Source organism: Haliotis asinina, chromosome 4 (genome assembly GCF_037392515.1).
Source record: "Haliotis asinina isolate JCU_RB_2024 chromosome 4, JCU_Hal_asi_v2, whole genome shotgun sequence".
Classification (NCBI taxonomy): domain Eukaryota; kingdom Metazoa; phylum Mollusca; class Gastropoda; order Lepetellida; family Haliotidae; genus Haliotis; species Haliotis asinina.
This window is the reverse complement of record NC_090283.1, coordinates 10,469,707-10,488,582: the sequence shown is the minus strand read 5'-3', so window position 1 is coordinate 10,488,582 and position 18,876 is coordinate 10,469,707. Positions and strand designations below refer to the sequence as shown.

Sequence of the window (18,876 nt, the reverse complement as noted above, 5' to 3'; positions counted from 1 at the left end):
ACGGTTCAAGCATTCACTCAGAGTAATAAAGCTGAAAGTCTAATGTTGATTCCTCACTTGGTAGCTTAGTATTTACAGTGTTCCCAGAAATTATTGAGAAAATCTTTGTTTTTTTCTAATGATGCTAAGATTGGAAAAAGGGCTTTCACTATGCACTAAGCATACTAAATAAGGGAGACAACTCTTGAAGGCTTAGAAGGCAGCTCATTACGTCAAGAGTTATCTCCCTTGTCTGAGCAGACAGCTTCCTGTGTTGACATGCCAGAATTTACAGCAAGAGAGAAAAGAAAGCTCATTCTAGATGATTTTGAAAGGGGTGAGGCTGATGCTAAAGTGTTAGCTTGTAGACATGGTATTCCTCTGTCTATAGTATACAGAGCTTTGAAGAATATTCAAACAGGAACCGGGATAGAGCACAAAGCAGGGGCAGGTCGGCCTAGGAAATTCAGTGTTGTGGATCGCCGAAGACTTGAGCAGATTGTGAGTAGGGGCAAATTGAAAAGTGTTGAGAACATCAGAAATGAAATGATTAGCAGAGGAAGTCCTCAGGTATGCAATGAAACAGTTAGGCAGAAATTACACAGACTTAACTGGGTGAAAAAACGTGGAATTCCCTCGCCGTTGATGAAAGATGCACAAAAGGAAAAACGTTTAAACTGGTGTCGGGCTCATGAAAATCAAGATTGGGATAATGTTTTCTTTTTGGATGAAAGTTCTGTTTGGCTTTTCCCTAATTGTGTGAAAATGTGGACCAAAGATACTGTCAAATCTATCTACCAGCGACCAAAACATAGCCCGAAGTTTCACATGTGGGGTGGCATATCGGCTTGCAGAGTGACGCCATTGTGTGTTTTCACGGGAAACTTGACAAAAGAAAGATACGTTGACATTCTAAATGGTCACCTTCTTCCGACAGCACAAACATTGTATGAAGATGACTGGATTTTCCAGCATGATAATGACCCAAAACACACTGCGTGCTACACAAAACAGTGGTTGTCGGGCGAAAATGTTCAAGTTTTAGACTGGCCCAGTTACAGCCCAGACCTAAACCCAATTGAGAATGTGTGGGGAGTCATGAAGGACAGAATAAACCTAAAGGGACTGAGAAATATTGAAGATATGACGGCCGAGGTGGTCCAGTATTGGGATACCCTGTCACACGATTACCTACAAACTTTGATGGGTAGTGTGCCTAGGCGTATTCAGGCATGCATTGCTGAGCAAGGAGGTCTAACAAAGTACTAAAACAAGACTGAGACTGTAAAAGGATGATGTTTTAACATGTTTATGTAAGTAAAACGCCAGAAGTTAATAAACGTAATGAGTTACATGACGCAACATGATTATCAATAATTTCTGGGAATACTATATATTGTATTGTTACAGTGCAAGGGTTTGGTGGGTTGGTTGGTTTAACACCACACTCAGCGATATCCAAGCTATATGGCAGCAGGCTGTAAATAATCATTGATGGACTGGACGATCCAGTGATCATCAGCATTTGCATTCGATCCCAACCCCCCAACCCCGCTTTTCATAATTTATTGGGAAGTGACCAGAAATATGTAATTGGTCACTCCCTAACCATGTTTTGTACTTTTGTACTACTAGGTTGGCAGTATGCTGAAGACCCCCAAGTACCCGGTGTGGCTGACAAAGATCAATGGTCACTTCGGCCTGCTGTTCAGCACCAACGTTGACCTGGTTAGTGATTGGAGAGCTGAACACCTCTTTGCCCTTCATTACTACACAGGACTCATCACCCAGGAAAAACCAGTGCAGCTCACCATTGGTGAGTTTGTCTTGGATACAGACAGTAGGAGATTTTCTAAATGCTTGAGTTACAGCACTTTCCCACTTACTGCAACATTTTCAATGAAAAGTAGAATATTAATAACGGATGTCTGTGACATGTTTTAAGTAACACTCATCATCAGTACTTGTAGACAAGCTCTTCTTGTTTGTTCGGAGACTAGGGCATCACAATTCACACTGTTTTTGTTACCTATGTGGATCTGAACACCTGAATTTCACATTTGTCATGAGTTATGAGAGGCCATTTTGCACATTCATCAGTTTTAAAAAATTTTCCAACACAGTAACTTATACACATGTTGGGTCTTTCATTAGCGAAATTCCAGCGATGTTCTCTTCTTAGTTAGCACTTCATTGTTTATCAACTCACATGTTAGGTTTCAGTCTGTTATCTTCAAAATTCCTGAACTCTTTTGAATCATGAAAGATGATGATGAAGATGGCACATTTGAAGGTGAGCTACAGGATCTCTAGTCTTGATTCTGATATTGACTGATACCTCACATGTTTCCAGTAGAAAAACACATATGAATGTATTGCTTGATGTTTCTACCCTAGATACCCGATACAATCGTATACGACCTAAGACTTCACTGTTGAGACGGGACCAGGAAGACAAGATCCCAGCACTAGAGCAGTGCATCATGACCAAGTAAGATGGCCTGGCTGTGATACAAACAGCTATTATTCCATTGTATAATGTCCTTAGTAAAATTTGTTGTGGGTCATGCCTAAGGGGGAAACATTATATGTCCTTATTAACTCATGCTTATCATCACGACTGTCGTCATCATGGCTCTGTTGGTGACAGTGTATGCCCTTAGTCACCTAGGATTGTCATCATCATGGATCTGTTGGTGACAATGTATGTCCTTAGTCACCTAGGATTGTCATCATCATGGATCTGTTGGTGACAATGTACGTCCTTAGTCACCCAGGATTGTCATCATCATGGCTCTGTTGGTGACAATGTACATCTTTAGTCACCTAGGATTGTCATCATCATGGCTCTGTTGGTGACAATGTACATCCTTAGTCACCTAGGATTGTCATCATCATGGCTCTGTTGGTGACAATATAGACCTTTAGTAACCCAGGATTGTTGGCATCTTGGTTCTGTTGGTGACAATATAGATCCCTGGCAACCCAGGATTGTTGTCACCATTATTTGACAAAACCTTATTCAGGAGTTTCAGTAACCTCTGACTTTCCCCAACAACTTGACAGACAACACTGAACATGTCACTCTGTCAACCATAGCCAGAGACCCATCAAGCCACAGACCCAATCATGTTGCAGGTGATCATTACTGGGATTAGGTACTCTGGTTTGGAGACTTTGATTGGTGTACACAACTGGGTTGTTGAGTTCACTCAGTTATTTACAGACAACCATCATGTATTGAATATTACTGAGTGTGGCCTCAAATAGCAAGATATCTTTTCAGTGTCAAAATCGTAGAGAATTGTTATTTACTGAAATATATGTGTAGATCATATTTTTTAAGAACTCAAGTGAGTGAGTTTCATTTTACATCATACTCAGTATTATTCCAGGTATGTGGCAGTGATCTTTAAGTAATCGAGACTGGACCAGACAGTCCAGTGAACATTGGTTGCTGAAGACCTATTCTGTCCCGGATCTTTGGGGTTTTTTAAGAACTCAAAACATATGTTTATAATGCATATATTATATTTTATGCTCTTAAACTGGAAGATACATACAATTGCGTGGTTTTTTTGCCTAATCTGCAAGTTAGTATAACTAACCTTTCAAGAATGATGTCCTATAGAACTGTTTTGTAACCTCTGTAATTTTGTCTGACTTGGATCTTTGTTTCAGGTGGTATGGTGCTAATGTTCTTTGGAATGGTACAGTTCCTTTCTACTGATGGTGCTGAGACCACTAAATCTGTGTGGAATCCTACAACTGTATGTTTGTGACACCAGCAGAAATAGAGTGACATACTGGAAAAAGTGGCAGAATTTAATGATGCTTTCCTGGACTTGAAGCATTGGACCATATAGGCATAAAAACTCTGAACAGATGCAGATAATTTGACAGGGAGTGCGCTTCAAAATGCTTAGATCACAAGTTATATTTTGAATTCAAGCCAAGAAATCTGGAAATATATTCCTAATGCAGCATATGTCCAGTTTTCTTCAGATGACCAGATCTGTTTTTATATACAGGGAAACATCACCCCTGAGGTCAGCTTAAGACTTTATGAAGTCCTTAATGACAAGTAGTGAGTCACATGGACTCCAAACATTATACAGGAACGTGAAGTTATCATAAGATATACCATTAACAAAAATTATAGGATACTCCATCTTGCAAGCATAGCATTAGCCAATGCCAATACATCTGAGAAAAAAGTGATATATATCCATACAGATGAAACCTTTCCAAAGGACGGGAATAAATTGTCACATTTTCTCTTAATTTCTCTTCATGATGTGCTTCCTCCTTGGCTTCAACAAGTCCATTTTATCTTGTAAATCAAATATTCTCTGATTTTTTTAATGGTACATTTGTTTTGGCTGTTAAAATGCATAGGTTATCATTTTCAAAAGCCATTTCAGCGCTCCACTGATCATAAACTTGTGAAAGCCCAGCAGATGTGATCTCCTTAGCACTACGTCTGCTTTACAGAATTGGAGCCCTACAGTTTATAAACACTGGCATACAGAGAAGGGTGTTTGACATAAGTCACTACTCTGAAACCTGAGTCTAGGAGAATTTCGTTCAGACTACCATGCTCAGTTAATTTTAGTCCACATGACAACACTGAGTACTGCAGAAAATGTTGCTAAGAGGCAAGTGCGCAACAGTAGTCTCAAAACCTTTGGTACAGACAGTGACTCTTGGTTTCTAGGTTTCATAAAATATCACTTCAAATCGACAATTCAGAATCTTCCCATATTCCTGTTTAATTCTGTTGACAGACAAGGTATTCGACGTTATAAGTAGATTCTCTGTGAAGATTGACTGCAATACAATCAAATCCGACTTAAATAAAGACTGTCAGTGTCACATATGAATACAAGTTCATGCATCTACCATGACAATTACACTTTCATAGTTAGAAACGGAATATCTAGTAAAAGGAAATGTAACTTATATTACTGGACATGTATAAAATGATAATTTACCGTTTATATGCTGGAGTGTCGAAACGAAGGTCCAAAACATGGCGAATCGAAAAACGTGTGCAAACAAACCCGAATTATCTCCCTTTGAGAGCAACAAGTATGCAGAGTGCACACCGCTAAGGAAAAATTTGGTAGAAATAGACAAGAACAAATTCAAAATACCTACAGTGACAATGAATGAATATTCTAGCAGGGCTTCACATCCACATGCTATACCGGAGCAATGATCAAATGACGCACGAGGACATGCTCTTACCCATCTAACAAAAAACATAATGTAGATTGTTTGGGACCCAGATTCCAGACCTGGCCCCCAGCATCCAACATCCATGATGGAACTGTAAATCATGGTGGAGTGAAGTTAGTCAAGCATCACTGGCACATTTGCCAAAATACGTTATTCCAATCTCTTCCATTCCACTCAATTACATGACAGTAACACAGTTTTCCATTATATTTGTCTTTGGAGAATATATTGATTGTATTATATGGATTTTTTTAAAATCTTAGTTTATGTTATCAGTTTCCATGGCAGTTCTAAACTATGGCAACCCGTGAAGGTCCCGGGGTAGAATAGGCCTTCAGCAACCCATGCTTGCCATAAAAGGTGACTTTGCTTGTTGTAAGAGGCGACTAACAGGATCGGGTGGTCAGACTCGCTGACTTGGTTCATACATGTCATCGGTTCCCAATTGCGCAGATCGATGCTCATGTTGTTAATCACTGGATTGTCTGGTCCAGACTCGATTATTTACAGACCGCCGCCATATAGCTGTAATATTCCTGAGTGAATAAGTAAAACTAAACTCACTCACTCACTCACTCTAATCTATGGCTACCAATCAGTCCTGAACATGTTTAACAGGCACCATTGAACACCAACAAGCTTGATAGTCAGTACAATTTGGGCTGTGATGAAACTCACCATTTTATCCTAAACCCGGTATTTCAGTTGAAATTTTAGTTTACAAATTAACTGTTACAGATTTTAATGCTCTCTATTTCACCAGGGTCTTTCATGTGATCACCATTCACTGAAACCACATTTTGTGTACCTTAGTGAAGGTTACCCATTGTTATTCTTGTTTTGAGTGCTTTTTGAAATGTGCTAATTGTTTTTGAGTTGTGCTTCAATCAGTTGTGTTTTTTGTTGGCGTAAATATATTGTTATGCACTGGTAAAATCACTTGAACCTCTTGGTTCCAAAAATAGAATCAGCAGGTCCAGAATTTACTGTCCAATGGTTAAATATAATTCCTCAGTAATTTGGCATACCTAGTTGGTTGTTTTTGTAATATTTGAGTGAGAGACTATTTTCACGCCAAGTTTGAAATATGTTGTTGAAAATAGTCAACAGGGATGAGAAATTTCCGCGGATCCGCGGAAATCCGTGTTTTTTTACATCTCCAGGGTCATTTTTCTGAAACGTCTAAATATATATACAGTGTTAATATTGATTTTAGAAGCCATATTTAGTGTGTAAAATGCCAAAATCCCAGGAGCCCCCCTGGGCCCCCGACCAGGCTCCGCCCTGGACCTGGCTAGACCCCCGACTAGTTTTCAGCTGTAAATGAAAATTTCCATTCTCATCCCTGAGTCAAAGAAAGCAATAGTACTTTGAATATTTATTTGTGAATTTTGGTATTTAAAAACATATAATGTCATGACCAAGATGGCTGTATATGCCGTGAAAAGACATGATATAATGTCATGTCAAGACAGTCAGAATGTTGGGCAAATATTCCAACATCCTGTTGTAATGAAATTAATGTTTTGTGTTCTGACTTGCATGAAATGTTTTTGTGATATATGCTATTGCCGAATTTGTTTTTTGAGATATGGCAGTAGTAATATACATCACTGAAAATTGTTTTCTCTAATTCCCTCATATTTTTTTAATGGTGAATTTGTAAATCATGGAACTAAAAAAGAACAAGCCCCAAATGTGCCATAGTTACATTATTGTCAGTTGTCAAATTGAACTGACAGAATGGCGAGTGACTCCCTGGTTCCAGATCAAATACAAAACAGTGGCATGACATCATCATAATACCTTGATGTTTTTGTGTGCATGTATATATAGTGGTTTAGAAATTATTGCTTTAATACTATCACTGTGTTACATTTTATGGATTATGTGATAAGCTGATAATTACAGTATGAAATATTAAAGACTGTAACTGATTCTACTTGAGTCTTTGTATTACTCTCTTTAGAGGTTACCATGGTATCATTCCATTTATATTTAATTCCTGAATATTTCAAACTTTAAAACTATAATGATAAACTGGATGGTTCCAATCATGAATAGGTGTGATGATGTATATAACTGACTGTATCTTAAGGATGCTTTAGAAAACACAATGTATCTCTTTCAAAATGGAAAAGGCATGTTGGATTTTTTGTTTAATTCAATATTTTTCTTTCAAGAAATGTGAATTGAAAAAGCGTATTAAAGTAACAACTAGCACAAGAGTCTATATGTGTAAGTTACACAGTAACACTGTTCTTCGAACAGCATCAGTTACCAAGCATTTATTTCCACTGGTTACAAGTAGCCCATGCACTATGTCCATGAAACGGTCATTCTACCAGTTAATTTTTGTGATATTATAAAATTTGCATTGTTTAATTGCTGACTTACATGCATTTTGTAATATGGTGTTTTATCACATATTTTATACTGTTGTTAAGAATATACCAAATAAATAATTAGTAACTTGTTTCTTGTTTTCATGTATGTGCTTGATGTGATGTACTGAAAATGTCTTTAGCTATTACAAAGACAGTCAGTTACAACATACAACTTTTGCACACGGCCTAGAGTTTAGAAGCTGTCTTAGCACTAAGATAGTCATAACTAACATACATTAACGTCAACATATAACTAACTTAGAGCTGAGATAGTCGTAACTGCCATGCATTAACATTAAGATATGACCAACTTAGCGCTAAGATAGTCACAACTTCCATACATTAACATTAAGATATGACTAACTTAGCGTTGAGATAGTCACAACTGCCATACATTAACATTAAGATATGACCAACTTAGCGCTAAGATAGTCACAACTGCCATACATTAACATTAAGATATGACCAACTTAGCGCTAAGATAGTCACAACGTCCATACATTAACATTAAGATATGACTAACTTAGCGCTAAGATAGCCACAACTGCCATACATTAACATTAAGATATGACTAACTTAGCGCTAAGATAGTCACAACGTCCATACATTAACATTAAGATATGACTAACTTAGCGCTAAGATAGTCACAACTGCCATACATTAACATTAAGATATGACTAACTTAGCGTTGAGATAGTCACAACTGCCATATATTAACATTAAGATATGACCAACTTAGCTCTAAGATAGTCACAACTTCCATACATTAACATTAGGATATGACTAACTTTGTGCTAAGATAGTCACAACTGCCATACATTAACATTAAGATATGACTAACTTAGCGTTGAGATAGTCACAACTGCCACACATTAGCATTAAGATATGACTAACTTAGCGTTGAGATAGTCACAACTGCCATACATTAACATTAAGATATGACCAACTTAGCGTTGAGATAGTCACAACTGCCATACATTAACATTAAGATATGACCAACTTAGCTCTAAGATAGTCACAACTTCCATACATTAACATTAAGATATGACTAACTTAGCGTTGAGATAGTCACAACTGCCATACATTAACATTAAGATATGACTAACTTAGCGTTGAGATAGTCACAACGTCCATACATTAACATTAAGATATGACCAACTTAGCTCTAAGATAGTCACAACTTCCATACATTAACATTAAGATATGACTAACTTAGCGTTGAGATAGTCACAACTGCCATACATTAACATTAAGATATGACTAACTTAGCGTTGAGATAGTCACAACTGCCACACATTAACATTAAGATATGACTAACTTAGCGTTGAGATAGTCACAACTGCCATACATTAACATTAAGATATGACCAACTTAGCGCTAAGATAGTCACAACTGCCATACATTAACATTAAGATATGACCAACTTAGCGCTAAGATAGTCACAACTTCCATACATTAACATTAAGATATGACTAACTTAGCGTTGAGATAGTCACAACTGCCATACATTAACATTAAGATATGACTAACTTAGCGTTGAGATAGTCACAACGTCCATACATTAACATTAAGATATGACCAACTTAGCTCTAAGATAGTCACAACTTCCATACATTAACATTAAGATATGACTAACTTTGTGCTAAGATAGTCACAACTTCCATACATTAACATTAAGATATGACTAACTTAGAGCTGAGATAGTCACAACGTCCATACATTAACATTAAGATATGATCAACTTAGCGCTAAGATAGTCACGACTTCCATACATTAACATTAAGATATGACTAACTTAGCGTTGAGATAGTCACAACTGCCATGCATTAACATTAAGATATGACCAACTTAGCGCTAAGATAGTCACAACTTCCATACATTAACATTAAGATATGACCAACTTAGCGCTGAGATAGTCACAACTGCCATACATTAACATTAACATATGACTAACTTAGCACTAAGAGAGCTTTGAAAACCTAGGCCCTGGATATTATTTTTGAGCGTCATAGCTACAACTGGACTTCAGTGAGTGAGTGATGTGACGAGCCAACTCTTTAACCACTGGGCTACTCTACTGCCCTTTGTGACCATGTACTAGAGTGAGTGTGGTTTTAACTGCTTTAGCAATATTCCAGCAATATCAGAGGAGCACACACTGCACATATTTTAGAACCGGATCCCTAAGGTACTTGAAGGTGAACAGATGAAGATGATGATTTGTCATGACAGAGACTATAGACAGCAAGACTACCCGGACTCAGCTCAGTAACCCACAAGCGTACACCATATGAATTGAATGTTTTGACTGCAGGTTTAGTCAAGGGTCTGATGCTGGTCACTGCCTCCCCTTTTGAGTTGGATAATCGTGAGTGTGACAGGAAAATTGTCTCACAAACAGCAACCTAAATTCGTCAGTTCATTCTGGTTAATAATGTTAGTTGGTTTGTCCTTTAACAAAGTGCTTACCTGCATTGCAGGTATATGTCTGTAAATATCTGAGTCTGGACCAGACTATCCAGTGATCAACAATGAGCATCGATTTACCCAGTGTACAGACAGTGAGGTGAACTGGTATGCTGATTCAGCATCGATGGTTTGGTGAGGAAAGCGTTATGGTATGGTGTGGCATCACAGCTCATGGTCGGACACAACTGATTATTGTCAGTGACAATCTGACAGGTCTGGAATACAGGGATGAGATGCGCAGCAATTCATTCAAGGACAGGGACGAGGGTTCTGGCTTCAACATGATAATGCATCTCCACGTGTTGCTCATGTGTCAGATTTCCTGACACAGCAGAACATTCCGGTACACCACTGGCCAGCTGTTTCTTGGGACCGGTCCCCTGTCACGCACACTTGGGATGAAGCGGAAGGACGTTTACGTCAAGACCAGAATCAGTCATTGACGTTAGCTGAACTGGTTGGCTCAGACATGGAACAATGTTACCCATGTTTTCTTCAATCGTTTAGTGTCGTCCGTACGTCGTCGTTGCCAAACATGCATTAGCGCCAATAGTGGACACTCGAAGTACTGAATTTGTGAACCACATCTCTTCCAGTGAGTGTCACGATTCTTAGTATCAAATTATACAGATTTCAACATTATCCTGTCAACAGTTAAAGTATAGCAATGAAGCCAACGGCGGTAATATCCACCTCTCAGCAACAGTAATTCAACTGGCAGCTAGAGCTAGGCAGGGCATGGTCATATAACACTCACTGCTGGGACTTGGGATGTGATGTGAGATGAGAACAAACGACCAGCGCCACTCATACAAACAAGAAGAATACTTCTTAGAAAATTTAGTCTGAGATTTTGAGTTTTGAGTTTTTGAGAAAGGAGGGGTGCACTCTTCATTTCACCCGTGTTCAAGAGAGTTCAAAGGGTCATTTGATGGACTTTCTTCACAAAGTGGGGATGGGGATAGGGGGACACGCATGTGCGCACACGCGCACTTTGTCCTCAGTAAACGTGATTATCGCTCGATATCGTGTCCCACATTTGTTGCAGAAGGTTCCGAACAATGCTGAGCTACTGGTTTCAAATCACTGCAAGGCACAACGTGATCTTGACCGACTTTTCAAGTGCTGCGAATCACCAACCATTTATTATATATACATATCTATTCGTCAAGCAAGTGTGGAAATTCCGAAACATTATTTTCGTTGTTGTTGTTGAAATGGGTGCCCTAATTAAATAATCATTGTGAGTGAGTTAGCTTAGTTTTACGCAATATTCCAGGAATATGCCCATGTGGAGAATCGAACCTGGAACTTAGACGTGACGAGCGGACGCTTTAGCCAATGGGCTACCCCATCGCCCCTAAAGACACGCCGAAGACCCGTGTTCGATTCCCCACATGGGTACAATGTGTGAAGCCCATTTTCTGGTGTTCCATGCCGTGATATTTCTGGAATATTGCTAAAACTTGCGTAAAACTAAACTCACTCACTCACTCGCCCCTAAAAATAATGGCATATCGGGGACTAGCTTTAATTTTCAACTTACATTTACTTACATGGCCATTACATCTCTTGCAGTATGATTAAGTGGCCATTTCATCACTAACGACAAAAGTTTTAACACTTAGAATTACTGAGACATGCATTCGGTGCTGTTTTAACCAACAAACCTAATTTAACTCTGAAGATTAACCAGTGACTCGACAAACAGAATCAGATTAGTCCATATCTTATTGTCTTAAAATGATTTATTCCAAGTATAACATGTTTAATTCTTTAACTCGCAACCATATCGAATTGCCGGGGCGCAGTTTAAAATGTCAACCGGAGAAACTTTTAGCGGGTGGCAAGTTATGACGTCATAAACATGCCTGTCACGTGACTTCTCATTTGTAGTTGCTATGTCGGCACCAGTGGTGGTGGCACTATGTAGTGTCATCTGAACGAGCCTTCCAGCTTTGTAGTTCAAGACAGCATCGCGGTGTTTCACTCAACATTATTAGAGGTGAAAGGCTGAAGTAATAATTTTAACACGCCATGTCGGGCGCCAAGAGGAAGGGGCTGCCCCCGATTCAGAAGGGACCAACAATGATGGCCCCGGCACCGCAGATTGTTGAAACCCTAGATGTGGAAACGAAGAATTTGACCACGTTTGAAGAACAGGCATTGGTCATTGATACCAATTTGCTAGTGGGCCCAGTGTATGATAATTCGAAGCAGCGCGCCAAAGCTCTGAGGGAACAGCTTGGCGATATCAACACCCGCCTTCAAACGGTACGGAATGTGCCACGCCCCAAACGGGTTGCGATGATTTGATCCACATGGAATAAGTTCATTTTGAACAAAATTTGCCTCTTTAAATGCACAGTGGGTAAATGTGTCTTGTAAAACCTGTTCTGTGTGTATAGTTCTTGAGGATAAATATGGAACAAATGAACAATTTCGCTTCAGGAGTAGGTATTCAAACATATGGTTTTTTAAAACTGTTTGACATATTGTGGTTAACTGTTTGAGACATATTCCAGAATGGAAAAATGGAGATGTGGCAATTCCCACTATCAGCACCTTCAAATGCCATTCCTACATTGGAGTCATTTAGTTGTTGCCAGGGTTTGATATTCAGCTAATACATTATGTTTACATGCATGGTCCTTTTTTTTTTGTTAAACACAAGAGTGGATTGTATTACCATACAAAAGATGATTAGGCAATTATGTGATAGAGTTTGAGAGTGTGTGTTCGAATCCAAATGGGACTCAACCCATCATAAGTGCTAGAATCTGTTCATTACTGAGGAACTGTACTCCCAAATATAATATTGTGCTAAAGTTTTGTTCTTGACATCTACTTATTTTTAAGAAAATGTTAACATTTCACGGGGGAGAAGCTGTTTTACTTTTAGTACTTTCACTTGTGATTGTCTTTTGGTGTGTTTTCTTTCATTTCCTCAGCTATGGTCTGTTGTAGTTGTTCTGTTTTTCCCTTGCAGACTCTCACCACATTTGATACCTTGAAGCCACCTGACCATGATGTGAGTACTCATCCAACAAACTCCACAAAAAAATTCGTTGAATTATATTTTGGGCAGTATTTAACGCCACACTAAACAATATTGCAGCTCTATTGCACCAGTCCGTCTGGAGCAGACAATCCAGTGATTAAAACCATGAGCATCATGTGACAGATCCAAATGTTCTACCCGGGTATACAAGCCCCACATACCCATCCCTACATTAAAATTCCTACCTTTATAATACACTTAATGTTAATTTTTGACATCATGTTGGCAATGGCAATATAATCATCAGCTTAGAAGTAAAATTTAGAGTTTTGAAGTAAAATTTTGAGTTTTCAATATCTTCAATTGTGTAGGTGACAGTAAATTATGTCAATATCTTCAAAGACAATGCAACCGTTTAATCATAAAAGAATAACATATTACATTGCTTGATCTATTAGTCACGTGATTGTCGGGTTCGTGTTAATATGGGAACCCGGGTCTAACTCATTACACACCCATCTTGGGTATTCGGGTAACTTGTCCCAGCCCTTGGATCTACGCAATTCGGATACAATGACATTGGTCAACCAAGTCAGCATGCCTGAACAGCCAGTGCCATTAGTTGCCTCTTATGACAAACATTTATTGCTGAAGTCTAATCCAGATCTTCACGGGTTGAATTATTGGCCTTAAGTTGAGAGTTCCATATATATATTGCAGTGATTACAGATCATTGTTGTATATAAGAACTGAAAAGGCATGTCATTTACATGTATTTATTAATTTACATGGAACAGGGCCAAGTTTTCTCATGCATGCCTTTATTGAAAGAAGTGACTCTCTCCTTATGTTGGTCATATTTACAGATATAACCTTCCCCCAAGACCAGGAATCCTTCTTTTCATAACTGCCTGTTAAGATGTAGTAACAAAAAAACTTTGTATTTTATTGTAAAATGTCCATTTTAACATTTCATGTTTTGGAGAGACCTTCCATTGATTCCTCCAGACCCAACACACCCAATAGTACATTCCAGTAACTTAATTATAAATAAGGACATTTTATCCACAAACCACTCTGTTCACGAGTAGCTGGAGATGTTTAACAATTGAGCCATCTTGTGTGTAGTAATGTGATGTGGCCTTCTCTTTGCTTCCAGGCAGATATGCTGGGGGATCTGGCCAAACATGCAGACGGCATGGCAAGTGGGCAGGTGAGTGCCTTGTTTTTGTGAAATGATGTTTCTTAGGGACCACTCATAATTTATGGTTGGGGTGAGGGAATAATGATTTTTATGGAGAAGCATGTGCAATCTGAGCAGTGACCCCTACAAATGATGAATGTAAAGTCAGTGGACAATTCCTTTACCTGCATGTCATGTTTAAAATTGATGGACAAGTCACCTAGATGCTGGACTTATCCAGTCAAGGTTCTCTACAGGAGACATTAGCTCAATCACCTTGTTGATTGCATATGGCCTCTAACTGTCCTGCCTGATCACCCTGGATATAATGCCATATTTTGTCTTGGACCAGGGTATACTGTAGGTTGGACACACGCTACTCGCCTGCCTGCCAGAAGTGACATGACCAGTTCCTTGCCATTTTTGTTTTGTAGAGAGTTGTTGAAAAAAATTGTTGAGTTTGAAATGCAATACTCAGTTCATGCAGTGGACCTTGCTTTTTGTTTCCATAATGTGAAAACTATGGAATTTTTGGTAATGACAACAATTAAGGATAGGCGGAAGTACATCTTTGGCTTGACATTCTCATCCTCAGTTGTTGTTTCATTTTGTGGCCTTCTCCAGACAGATACACAGGGTCACCAGCAGAGACCATTCTGACGTGAAATGTAGGAATGATGACCTGAATATGTAGGCCATTTTGATATCCAAAACAGGCATTGAAAAATTTGAAAATTCCTTATTTTATTTTAGTGATAAATAGTCCTTTGTCAAATTAATCTTGAAAGACCTGCAAAGTGAACATACACTCATCAAAAACACAGAAGGATTAAACACAAATCATCTTTGGGGGTAAAAAATTGAATAGGATTGGGGTCAAACCTGATTAAAACCATGAGAATGATATTCACAAAGTTAGCAGATAGTAGGGCTGCAGTGAATCAAGCATGAGGTGAATATGATATATATTGTGAATGTTTGGTAATGAGTACAAATGTTTGTTCACAAATACAGCTACAAATCAGAAGTTGATGCATTTTTCATAATATTCTGTGAAAACAATAAAAATACATTCTACTGTTAACAGTAGTGGTGTTCCGATTAATCAGATTCATCAATGACTTGGCTGGTAGAAAACTGTTATCAAGGAAGCGATCGTAATATCTTTGACTGATCATGATTGGTTTATATGTATGTACATGTCTGTATAATGTATGCCAGTAAGTATTTTCATTGTTTTTAATGTGCATTTTACTCATTTAATACTTATATCACGGCATATGTATCCATCTTGGGTCACATGTTAATAATGGGTCACGTTTGTAATGGCAAGCATGTAAGCACATAACAAGGCACTGTCTTACTGGCTCACACGACTGCATGTGACCAGTAACAGCTAGTGACAAGTGTCAGAATTTTATTCAACTTAAGGAAATAAACAAACAATCATAGATTCAAATCGCTCTTATTGGTTTGCATTACTCTAGAGTAAGGTCAGTAGTCTTCGTTTTTTTAAATCATTTCAACCATCTGTCGACAGATGAAGGCAACCCTGAAACACTTCATCAACAACTACCGCGACATGTCGTCACACATACAGGACTCAAGCAAGGAGAGGGAGGATGTAAGTTGGATGAAAGGCGTGGCTAGTGTCGGAGATGCATTTCAAACTGGAATGTATAACTACTAGGGGAGAAATCAGGCTAATAGAGGCATGACTAACTTAGGGAGGGGCATTGTTAACAGGAAGGGACATGGCCAAAAGGTGGGAGGCACTGCTTACTGGAGGGGTATGGGCTAACAGGGGACTGATAGGGCTGATAGACATGGAGAGGGGCACCGTTAACAGGAAGGGATGTGGCCAAGAGGTACTACTGGAGGCACTGCTTACTGGAGGGTGTGGACTAACAAGGGACTGATGGGGCTGATAGACATGAAGAGGGGCATCGTTAACAGGAAGGGATGTGGCCAAGAGGTACTACTGGAGGCACTGCTTACTGGAGGGGTGTGGACTAACAAGGGACTGATGGGGCTGATAGACATGAAGAGGGGCATTGTTAACAGGAAGGGATGTGGCCAAGAGGTACTACTGGAGGCACTGCTTACTGGAGGGGTGTGGACTAACAAGGGACTGATGGGGCTGATAGACATGTGGATGGGCATCGTTAACAGGAAGGGATGTGGCCAAGAGGTGGGAGGCACTGCTTACTGGAGGGGTAAGGGCTAACAGGGGACAGATGGGGCTGATAGACATGTGGAGGGGCATCGTTAACAGGAAGGGATGTGGCCAAGAGGTGGGAGGCACTGTTTACTGGAGGGGTAAGGGCTAACAGGGGACAGATGGGGCTGATAGACATAGGGAGGGGCATCGTCAACAGGAATGGACATAGCAGATGAGGGGCAAGGTTAATGGGGGAGAGAAGAAAGGTGTGAACACCAGAGTGACTGGATAAGACAAAGAAATACCAGATACAAGGAAAAATACCAGTTTGAAGACATCAGATGGTGAAAACATTGGAGGGTGCTAATGTACCAAACTGATTATGTGAATATGTCCATATGGGTTAGGCTTGGTGGTCAGCTGTTTTTCTTCTGGGCCTCAAATGGCACTCACAGGCAATGGGGTGGTGGGGTAGTCAAGTGGTCCAAGTGTTTGCTCATCATACTGGAGGCATGGGTTTGATTATTGCATAGGTACAATATGTGAAGCCCATTTCTGACTCTGCTTTCTAAATGTAGTTGTGTATCTTCTCAGTCAAATGACTGATTGTTTTCTTTTGTTTATTTCAGATCCTCTACCAACTGTCGGATGTAAGTGAACACAACACTAGATCATCCTGCTGTACAACTGAAAGTAGTTTCCTACAACTTACTCTTACATGATATATTTTATTTGAAAGGTCTAAGGCTTTGTTTTAACATGAGTTTTTATCAGAGTTACCATGGCAACAGCTGTAAATCTTGAAATAAAAAGTGACAAACATGAAGTTTCTGTAAACTTTCATAATCGGTGTATATTCCTTATGAGAAAAGCCAACAATTTTTTTCTGTTTCAGTGGTTCACCATTGATCACATGGTAAGACCCCCTGAATGTATTTTAGTGTATGTTACACTGATCATCGGAGGGACCTTCAGGTAATCTCAGGAGATGCTGTCATGAGATAATGAATCTTCCTCCTGAAGTGAGGTACATCTCCTGACGTGTGGTCCATCTCCCTATGTGTGGTCCATCTCCTGATCTGTGGTTCATCTCCCGACGTGTGGTCCTGCTCCCGATGTCTGGTCCTGTTCCTGGTGTCTAGTCCTTCTCTCAAAGTCAGGTCCTTCTCTCAACATCTGGTCCTTCTCACATTTGATCCTGATCCTAATATCTGGTCATCCTCCTACTGTGTGGTTCCGTTCCCAACATCTTGTCCTCCTGATGACGTTTGGTTCTGCTCAGATGATATAAACTAATAAATATTCTAAAGTTGAAACTCTAATATTTCCAATTCATGTTAGTGTATTTATTTTGAGGATTGACTTCTTTGTATTCTGGGAATGGCCTGGCATTTCATAAAAGTGCAGAAAGTTGTCCTTGATGATACTGAAAAAAAATCTGATGTACACAATTGAAAGTAAAGAAATTTTCTGCTGAGGAAAAAACTGGATACCTCTGCAGCAAATACTTAGACTCATACTTTTGATTAATAGAAATATCATAAACAAAACAATATCCATTGTCTGACAAGAAGAGAGACATGTTTGTTCGAAATCAGCAAGCAAATTTGGCATAAATATGCAAGTTTTCGTTTCAATATTTCCATGAATATTTCTGTGAAGTCAAATGACCCATATGAACATTGTACCCAGGTATGCTATTCCCTACTTACTTCACTAAGGTTCTCTTCACCACATCGGAGCAAGGTGTGATTCATATTCCTTGTGCGCCCATCAGTTTTTGTAAAATTGTGTAGATCAGTGCTAAATCAACTCAGTCAAAAGTTACTGTCACCTGATGACTGCTTGAGTGGGAATAGTATCTCAGTGATTATTCAGTATTATTCGCTATTTGTTTTCAGGATGACCTGTATGGCCCCTCAACACACAAGGAGGTGGAGAAGGAAGCTGAGTAAGTGGACATTTGTATCTGGCCATAATCTGGCATTTGTGAAGTTTGTTGTAACTTGACAAATCTGAAAGAGTGATATATTTACAAAATGACCCTGTGAAAATTTACTAGCCAGTTGGGCCAGTGAGTCAGGTTATTTAGTGAAATTTTACTCCGATGTGAGTGGCGATTTCGGACATTGCTTTGAGCTGTAATGGATGGTTGCTGCCTATCATGGTCAGGTCATTGTTTGTCTGGTCCAGTTTAAAATAATAGACAAAATGAATGGTTATTAACAATTATATGTACACAAGTCATAATGGTTTTACCACATTACAACTTAAAATGTTAAAACATTTTTGTGTTGCTTTAAGTATGGAGTATACGGAAACCTTGGAATTGTCAATCATTGATCTGCACCTGATCAGTCATTGTGGAGTGTTTTTATCCCTGTAGTTACATTAATCAAAGCAGAACCTCTGTTCTTGTTTTAAAGGCAGGGGTACACTTCAGCTCTTGTCAGCT

General features: G+C 39.1%; 1 protein-coding gene across 1 annotated transcript in view; it reads left to right on the top strand.

Moving 5' to 3' along the window:
- LOC137282255 (inactive ubiquitin carboxyl-terminal hydrolase MINDY-4B-like) overlaps nucleotides 1–7,694 on the top strand; it is a 33,028-nt gene extending 25,334 nt beyond the window's left edge. Inside the window, exons 12-14 of the mRNA XM_067813986.1 lie at nucleotides 1,615–1,795; nucleotides 2,377–2,470; nucleotides 3,661–7,694. Coding sequence (XP_067670087.1) covers nucleotides 1,615–1,795; nucleotides 2,377–2,470; nucleotides 3,661–3,709 — 324 coding nt within the window. The 3' untranslated portion in view covers nucleotides 3,710–7,694. The remainder of the gene's footprint in view (nucleotides 1–1,614; nucleotides 1,796–2,376; nucleotides 2,471–3,660) is intronic.
- Nucleotides 7,695–18,876: the final 11,182 nt, after the last annotated feature.